Source organism: Dama dama, chromosome 32 (assembly GCF_033118175.1).
Source record: "Dama dama isolate Ldn47 chromosome 32, ASM3311817v1, whole genome shotgun sequence".
Taxonomy (NCBI): Eukaryota; Metazoa; Chordata; class Mammalia; order Artiodactyla; family Cervidae; genus Dama; species Dama dama.
The window spans coordinates 21,010,092-21,019,867 of record NC_083712.1 but is presented as its reverse complement, the minus strand read 5'-3'; the positions used below and the strand labels follow the sequence as shown (position 1 = coordinate 21,019,867).

The following is a 9,776-nucleotide window of genomic DNA, read 5'->3' as shown; positions in this document are numbered from 1 at the left end:
TTAGAAAACTTAATTATATGCCTCTGTAAGCCTCACTCGGTTTTAAATTTGAATAGCTGGCTAAAAATGGGATCTTTTAAAACATTCCTGGAAAAGATGTTGATCAGGAATTTCCATTTTCAGTTGTTTTAATTCAAAAGCTCTAATAACCAAGATTGTGCGATCAAATTTTGTTATGATGTCATATTAACTGAGGAGAGAAATAAAGTGGTCTCATGTAAGGTATTTTTTTCTCAAGTACCAAAAAAAAAAAAAAATCCACTTAGACATATAACCAAATGTTATTTAATATCTTAAAAAGTAACACAATCCAAAATGGATATTTTCACACAACACTACATAAACAACATGAACACAATATTACCATATGGAGGGACTTTCAAATATAGACTTACAAAAATCCCTGTGCTTTTTTTTCTTTTAAGTTATTATACTAAGCATGACAAGTAATCATCATTTACAATATGGTACACTGACACGATAAAAACCATGTTACAAATGTGCTGTTATAAATCAGTAACATTAGGGAAGACATTTCATGAACTGTAATTATTTCATATGAAATACTATACAATATAAACAGAACATCCATCTTGGATGACCTTTACAGCAACCAGAGACCAAGTAATTTAAAATTTTTTTTCAGTGCAAACACATTTTATTCAAGGCAGTCTTGGCTGCAAAATTCCTTTCTAACATACAGTAAATCCCACTTGCACTTCTTAATTCATTTATCCTAATGCAATAGTCACATTCAGTCACTCGGAGAAAGATACCTGCAGAATTGTGATCCCTTTAAACTGAACGTTGAAATTTAATTCTCCTCTAGACAGTTGTATCTATGTCAACTACTCTAAGGACCTTAATTTGTAGCTGTCAATACTTACATGAAGCTGACCCTAGGGCAGCTCTATGCCTAACCCATCCTTGTACGCGCAGTACCACACACTGCTTTGCCCTTCCGATGTGGAAACCCTGGAGGTGTATCAGGATCTAAGTGGGGAGGAGGCAGGGAGGGTGGACCGGGAGGAAAGGCAGGTGAGGAGCTGTGTGTGTATACGCCAGGATGGATTCTGTATAACTGCAGAGGATTCGCGCTGGAGACCTCAGATCTCAGGTTTGGTACCTCTTTTGGGAGGCGGGGCACAAGGGAACAGGCATGTCAAAACCAGGCTCTGGGCAAGGAAGGAGCCAGCTGTATGTGGACCAAACAAGCTTCTAGCTTTACCCTGGCTTCCAGGGTCATGGCCACCTCACCTGGGAACCCATCCCTTTCCTCACTGGCAGGGCGTGTGTGTGCGTATGTTCACGTTTGAGGACAGCAAGGAGCAAAGAAAGCCCTGTAACTGGTAATATACAATCATCAGAAGAAGGTTTAGTCCCCCTCGAGCCTTGTAGAATTCTGAACCTTGCAAACCAGCCACTCTAAGTCCTAGAACAACTGTAAAAACACAGTCTAGCGTGAGAGGAGCCATGGCTGGGATGGTGCTGTAAAAGCCGCAGAGATGAACTCCATCGGGGAGACACCAGTGTCTATTTCTAACACCCCAGGAAATAAAGTAATGCGTTTTCTCATAGATCTAATTCATGAAACCTCTCCCGAATAAAAGAAATCTATGGGAAAAGATTGGATGTATCCGGAATACTGTAAAACCTTCTGGGAGAGTTGACAGAATGATGGCTGATTCCTTTATCTTACTTGGCAAAGATCAGGCTGATGATAATCTCTTTCCTGTCCGTATTTTACTAACCCAGAGCAAAGCAATGTCTTCCATGGCTTTTGCCTCTGTTTTTCCTGTGTCCTAGCTTCCTCAAGCCCAGTGTGTGCAGAAATTTGAGGATGGTGGGGTGATAAGAGACCTGGGGTGGGTGGTGGAGAGTCGGAGCGGGGAAGGAAAGGATCACTTCCGCGGGGACCACTGTCGCCCAACGGCGCACTGCGAGCTGGTTCTGTGACTGGCCTGTGATAAACGGAGAAGGTCCTCGACCAGGATCTTTTATCTCCTAATTTGAGATTAAAAAAAAAAAAAAAAAACACCCACTTGGAACTAGATCAGCTTCCCTGGCAACTCCGGATTCTTCGGATTAGGGCTCAGTATACTGAATTTCAGTTGTGCTGAGATGCACTGTGGAGAGGACTCGATAAAAGTTTTTTTTTAGTGAAAGTTTCTGTGTCAGCACCTCCCACTGCCAGGGGCAGTCATGTTCCTGAAAGATGGTATTTTAGCACGGGATTTAGAGAAGCCCAATAGGAAACTGTAAACAATCGTGTGCAATCCAGATCTACTTCGGACCCCAAGGGCATCTGGGCGGCTTTGTTTTTTGTCAAATTCCCAACACCCTGAACTTTTTGAATGAAAATGGACAAAGGTGTCAAGTTGTATTTGTTTTCTTTGACTTTATTAGCACACATCAGAAAAATAGCATTGTATTTCGTGATTTCTCATGAAGGTCTATCAAACAGATAGAAAATAGATCACTGATAGCTGCCACTGTGTTTCTGGGTAATCTTATGTCACTCCTGTTTGTTCAAGTACGGGTATTACAGATAGGACCTGCGTTGTGAACTGTGAATCCGAATGCTTTGGAAGCACTTTGAGATCCCCAAATGAATGTGCGAAGTGCTCACAGGTTGTTGGTTTTTAATCAAGCTCCAAGCACTGCCCATGTTATAAATTGTGAGGCTTTTCAAATCAAGATCACTACTGTATGGTGAGCAATACGCCTATCATTTAAGTTAGAAACTTTATTTTCAAGTACACTTTGTGGTGATAAGTGGTTTGTCCTGGGTAGAATTTTACAAAGCTGTGCCAACCTAAAAAACAAACATGCTTTTCATTGCTGCTGAACAGGTTTCTTTTTTTTTTTTTTCCTCCCCATAGTGACTGCAATATAATTTAAACTTACATTTTAGAAATGCTGGTTGGATTATGAAAAAGGGAGACTGAGGAACAGCTGGTGTTCAGATCGTTGTGATTCCAGATTAACTTTCACTGGATGCTTCCTGAACTTGAACTTCACAACATCAGAGAAGCAGTCATTTATTACTTTCACCAGCGAGTCCTCTTTCAGTTTTTTCCGTTTCCTCTATTTGATGGCACCCCCCCTTTCATATGCTTATGAAGGTCCCCTGAGATGTGCAAAATATATAAAATGAAATACGAATTATGGAACGGAAGTTGCGGATAAAAAAGCACAGCTCTTTTAATCCCAATGAAGTCTGGGCTCGACACGGTGGCATGCAAGTGAAGGCAGAGAGGCCCAAAGTGCTTCAAAGTCGACAGTCCAAATTCCTGGTGTGTCTTATGGCCGAAAACCTAAAATTCAAATCAGATTTTCATAGGAGTAAATAGCTTGCTAAATTATGTTTACCAACTGGCTCTTGGCCAGAGAGAGCTCTTAGCAGGAATGAGGTGGGGGCAGGGGCGGGGGAGACAAGAAATTTAAACTTTTCATTCATAACAAAATCAAGTGCTTTCTGTGGGAAAGAAGAGAGACGGGTTTACAGCTGAGAGTGAGATAATGCCATCAAAGAAAAACCATGGCAATGAGACAGTCACAAGTCCACATAGGCAACCACTGACACACACAGAGAATGCCATGGCCTAATGATTAAGAACGTTGTCAACTTTGCTTTTCCGAACAATACACTTGAACGCACTGCGGCCGCTTCATCAAATTTATGGAGGTAGTTATATGTAAAAATAAAAATTACCATAAAGTAATATGCTGTATCATAATAATACATAAGTGTGCAAAATGCCGACAGATGGGTTGACCCTTTAAAGTTGAACACTCACTACACAGAGATTCAACCAGATTCAGTTTTGTAAACCTTTCAGTTGATAAACTCTAAGTGAAGTCTAGGTAAGCAGCCGTGGCCACAAAGCGATCGTTTCACCGGAGGAAAAGGAAGCTGGCAAAGCTTGGAGCGGGTTACTGAGAACATCACTGCAGACCATCTGGGGTCACACTCGTAACGTGCTTCCAGCTCCCTCTTCTCCCCCATTCATTCAGGCATCCCAATTCGATTCAGACGGGAATGTATCTGCATGGAACGTCTGCTCACACCATATCCTCCTTGAAGTCCATCGTTTCTATGCTAATGGCTGCTGGTCTAAGGGAGTTTGTTTTTTTTTTTCTTCCCTAAATCATGTACCCCATAGCATCGGGCAAAGAGTGTACACATTTTATTCAAATGTCTTCTGTAAACCTATTTCTTGTGAAATATTGATAAATTCATATTTTAAAGCTTCTCTTTAAAGGTAATGCTTTTCTTTCCTGTTCACACAGTATTTGATTATTCTAACGGCTACTTTAGGAGGATCAACTAGAGGCTGATGTATTGTTTCAATGGTTCTATTATTTATGAACTGATTGTATGATTCACGCTGGAGGGTAGGTTTAGGGGTGAGAAAAAGAGAATTTAGACAGAAGAATTTAGTAACTGTGTGGTATACAACTCCCCAAGGACACAGACTCTGTGTATAGTCTATTGGATACGTCATCATTCCTTCTGGACAAATTTAAGCAGTGAGACAAGAGTGCATTTCTGAGCAATCAAGGCATGCCTTGGAGGAAATTAAGCAGGAGATTGAAAGCCAACGACAGAAGCATTTTAAAGGTGTGGGAGTTTGCCAAGAAACGTGCTCACGTTTCACTATAAGCACAAAGAAAGGAAACTATACTAAACTTGACGAGTCCAGTTTGACCCAACGAAACTTCCAGCTATCTGAAAAAGCATGAGAGAGTCTCTAAATGTTTCAAGAAACAGCCCAACTGTGTCTATTTAAAGACTCTACTCTTTAAACAGATGGCTAGTGACTCAACCTAATACTGAAGCAGGAGTGTTTCGCCAATTTATGCCAATTCCTGAAATCCGAGGTGAAAATATTTTAGATTTATTTTGGGGTATTTATTTTGTGGTATATGGCTCCAAACATCACATGCCACTCAGCTAAATAAAACTTTTGGTCAGACCATTTACTGGTATCAAATGAAATCCTTTTGTGAATAAATTTCCATTATCTACAGATTTATTCCATGGTTCTCCTAAAATGAGACATGGGAACTTTTGAGACATCTCTTCCCTAGAGAACTGAATCTTGATTATTTGTAATCCCTTTGTTGCTGAGAACCTTCTCTGTAGTCATCATGACATTGTAAACCAAAGCAAAATGTAATTAACAAACCATCCTGAAATAAGTTGGGCTAAAAACTATACTATACATCCACCTAAAAATGCCTCCTGAAATTGGTTACAAAGTATCTGTAAACATTACTCTGGCATAGTTCATGTGTGCATAATTGTTATTCTGATAAATTTGGGGGTGTACAGTTAGGGTTCCACCACACTTGCAGAATGATCACATTCTGTTGTTAATTACATGGGCACATGTATATTTCTAATGAAAAAGTATTTTAAAGTTTTCTCTATAGATATCTTCCCAGGAATAAAAGGCCTGAAGTTCAACTCTCCCTAAATTTGCTCTTTCCTATAACCACTAAAAATTATCTCCCACAGCCTAATTTAGGCATTCTATTTAAAACTACATAAAATAGATTTATGTCCTTCCATTAGAAAGAATAACGTCCCCAGGCCATAGTCTTCATTTGTATCACAAAGAACATTTTGCTTTTAAACAAACTAATTACCATTTATCTCTGATAGTAAGATAGCATCACCCTTAAGTCTCACAAGGAAGAAATGCTCTTCCTTCACTATCTGATGAACACCTTTTTAAAAGTCCACATTACCTCTCCCATTGCTCAGCGCTGTGCCCCAGCCAGGCTGGGGGACCCTTTCTTTGTCCATTTCAGAATCAAAGGCCTATATTCCTGTTTGTGATGATGGAAGGTTAAACATATCAGACAAGCATCTGTGACACTTAAAAAACAAAATCCCGAAAACAAACACTCCCAGTATTTGGATCACGACCCCTTCTGACACACTTCCGTGGGCTCCTATACAAAATCGTGTCAAAAAAACTCACAGTGCAAAATGACTGGGGCCTCAATGATTCACACACAAAGGGCTGGGGTCCCTTTTAGTCATTTTCGCATCAATTTCCCTCAAGGTAGACCCTTGCATTTGACATTTTGTGGTGGCTTAGTTATCTTTTTTTTTTTTTTCTTTTGGAAGTGTCAAGGATCAGTTCTGTGGCACCATCTGGTCACAGACTGGGAGCAACACGCATCTGTGGCATTTTAGAATGGACTTGGCAACTGCAAGACATCGAAAATGCATATTACACTTACAGTGTCTAGACTTCCATATGTGTGCTCAGTTACAATTAGTGAAGCAAAAGTGTACATATCACCCTACTGCTATTCTTGTTGCTACAGAGCCATAAATGTGAAAAGCAATACTCTGAAATAAAGATTTTTCGGTTGTTGTTTTTTGCCCTAGCCTACTTAGCAGCACAGTTTAAGTCAACACAAAAACTGCCGTTGAGATGCTTGTCTTTCCAAAGATGTAAACACCAGCCACAGTGTCGTAAACTTGGCTGTATCAAATGAGACGGGAGATCGGAGGCAGGATGACTATCACACACTAGTAACAGAAGCTTGCAAGCAGTTGGAAGGTTTCTGTAATTTCTCAGCTTCGTTGGTGGGGGGGTCCGTACTTGCTCGGAAACTGAAGGCCGGGCCAGCTCCACCGTGGGCCGGGCTCCAGGTAGGGTTCTGACGACGGTTACTTTCAACAATGCTTGATGTGTTGGAAGCCAGGCTCTCCCGAGTGCTACAAGAATAAAAAGGTTTTGTTTGGTTTGGTTTTTAACATAAATAATTATATATTGAGCCCTAGAGGAAGAGCAAATGATGGAGTTAATGGATTTCCTCTGGCGGTTTATCATGTCATGTATATAGCATCTCATACTGATTATTCACATATGCTCCAGCAACTTGGACTCCAGAAGCTTTTCACAAGACATGTTATCATCAGCAGCACGCTGAGTAAAGGGTTTTCATACAGCTAAATATATGTCTTCCCTAGACTTTCATATTCAAGGAAACGCCTTCAAAATCTGATGTGATAGATGGCTCTCATGTTCCTTTTTTAAAAAGACTAGTCTTTGTAAATTATACATAGGTAATGATTTCATTTCAGGCTCAAAATTCATGGAGAGAATTGCTCCTGAATCAACTGCATACTTTTATCCTAATGATTCTGTTTTCATTCTTGCTTAGTAGATTTTTGACTCTGGAGGTGAACTTCAAGTAGGACACTAGCCAATTTGCAGCAGTGATGGGAATAACATTGTTTTTTAAAGACGTCATACCTCTGTTTCAAATACATAATGACGTCATACTCTGTTTCAAATACATAACACTTTAGTTTATGTATATTCTATTTCCAGATAAGGAATCTAAGGTTTTCTCTATTTACATTTATTTCCTCCCTTCTTCCACTTTGGTAGAAATGTTTAATTTTTTAAAGGAATCTTTAGAGGTGATTTAAAAGCTTTTAGTATTTTGATTTCTCTTTTTTCTAATTTAGAAATACTTAAATCTATTTTATTGTCCCAAGAGGTGTATAACATTTAACATGTCAAATGTGTAGGACGGTGACAGAAATAAGATGACTTGGCCTGACTGATGGGAACTGAGTGAGTTTTTGTGTTCCAGGTCCTCAAAACGGTGATACAAAACTTACCAGCTCACAAAGAGGTAGAAGGAAGCATAATGATGCTCAAAACATCCACCCTATTGGATAGATTCAAGGTTTATGAAATATTCTTACATGTTGGTCCCCATCACTGATTTAAAGTCAAGCGATCCTCACCACCTGGCTTTCATCCTCATCCAATACTCACAGCGAGTCTGTCTGAGCATTATACCTTGGCAGCCATGCCTGACAGGGCATTTCATCCTGACCCTTTGTGGCCTTAAGCTTGCTTCTCAACAAAAAGCCAAGAGTTAGTTGTTTAAAAGGGAGTCTGTTCACCGACTACCAAAAAGACAACTGGATGCTTCTTCCTGACTACAGAGGGTACCTCCAGAGGGTTCATATCTTCATAGAAGTAAATCAAGTTCTTTCATGATGCTTATGGTCAATCTGGGCATATCTAAGGAATACTCGAAAATATCATCACTAAAGTGATGGAAAACTCTAGACTTACCTACTTACCTGCCTTACACCTCCTCTAAGAAAATCCACCAGTGTTTTTCCAGGACTACAACTGAGAGTCAGGTGGAGGGAGGAAAAAGGACAATAAACATGCAGAACCCCAGAGAGGTTGTGACACGCTCCTTCGGTTTCATTTGTAATCACAGTAGTAACTTTTTAGGGCATTTGGCTTCCTCATCTTTAAAGTAGGGCGAGTTACTACTCAGTGAGTGACTCAGAAGAAGAAATAAGCAACCAGGAAAGATCTGTACACGCAAAAGCTAGACAAATGCGGGGAGTTATTTCTGTTGTACGTCTGGCATCTCATGAAAAAAATCAGTCTCCATGGGGAGGCTTGGGAATCTATGTATTACTAGTGACTTTTTTCCCCCCCTATGGGAAACTGCATTTTGAGGTCCAAGGAATCCACTTTTAAACCAGTTTTTGAGGTGGGAAGTTAACTTATCAAGTCCGTACTGCATGTCAGGTACCGTCAACACACATCATTGCAACAGATGGCCTAAGGTGGGAGCTACACGTGCTCTAAGATTCCTCGGACTACCTTTGACCACGGCCAACATGTTAATAGTGATAAACACAATGGGGCATTCCAGTGTCTCCAAAGGATATATCTCATTACTACTGCGACACTGTGTACAGTGTTTGACAGTCAAATGGAAGGCTGTGGATATGATGATGAACAACTCATGGAGATGGAGGGTGAGCAGTAACAACAGTCCTCACATTTAAAATGTCACATTTTTTTAAAAAGAGAGCTAATGGAGTGCAACCTTAAAAATAAAATCTCAGAATTTTATAGGCAGCAGAACTGAACCAAGAGGCCCCGCTGTTCCGTGTCCTGCACGCCCTCCCCTTGGGCCCGCACTTGGACAGCACAGGACACATCAGACACGTGCTGGGCGGCCTGGAGCCCTCTGATTCTCATATTGTGTTTATCAACAGGTTTTCAGCCTCAACTCTGGAACAGCAGGCTTTGCATGACAGGATTCTTCATTTGCAATATTCGATTTCATGGCAGAGTTTAAATTTCTACCTAGTTTCCTTCTCTCAACGCACTTTGAAGTAAAAGTGTTAGTCGCTCAGTCTTGTCCGACTCTTTGAGAGCCCATGGACTACAGCCCGGCAGGATCCCCTGTCCGTGAGATTTCCCAGGCGAGAATACTGGAGTGGACTGCCATTCCCTTCTCTAGGGGATCTTCCTGACTAAAGAATTTTGGAAATGTGGCCGAACACGACTTCTGAGTCAGCACTGAAGACTCGACAGTGTGGAGATCGCCTTTTTTTTGCAGGGGGGAGTGGGCTGATGGTGCAGGTTGGACCTCTGTTGCTCACTGAGCTCGTTCACTGAAAGATCTGAATAAATGGCCCCCTGCAGATTCCCGTATCTGTAACGGTGGAGCCTTGTCAGCATGACAGTGCTATTTGGCTAAAAGACTCCTCACGCTGGAGAGTAAAACTCCCTGTAACTCAAATATTCTCCTTCACAGACAATCCTCACGCATCGGAAAGGTAACTGAGTAGATTTATCGAAGTAGAGGGGAAATATAATTTAAAAGTTAATATCAAAAATAAGTTTGTCACCCAGGTTCTAACCAAAGGATATGAAAAACAAAAGGGGTGTGATCAGGAATTGTTCTGTAGATTC

The 9,776-nt window shown here is 40.7% G+C and overlaps 1 protein-coding gene across 4 annotated transcripts in view; it reads right to left on the bottom strand.

The window, feature by feature from the left end:
* Nucleotides 1-292: 292 nt before the first annotated feature.
* The window catches only part of STOX2 (storkhead box 2), a 148,857-nt gene continuing 139,373 nt past the window's right edge, over nt 293-9,776 (bottom strand). For 3 of the 4 annotated variants that reach the window (XM_061134484.1, XM_061134482.1, XM_061134483.1), the window contains exon 4: nt 293-6,742. In XM_061134484.1, coding sequence (XP_060990467.1) covers nt 6,547-6,742 — 196 coding nt within the window. In that variant the 3' untranslated portion in view covers nt 293-6,546. The remainder of the gene's footprint in view (nt 6,743-9,776) is intronic. The other variant, XM_061134486.1, reaches the window with a different exon arrangement.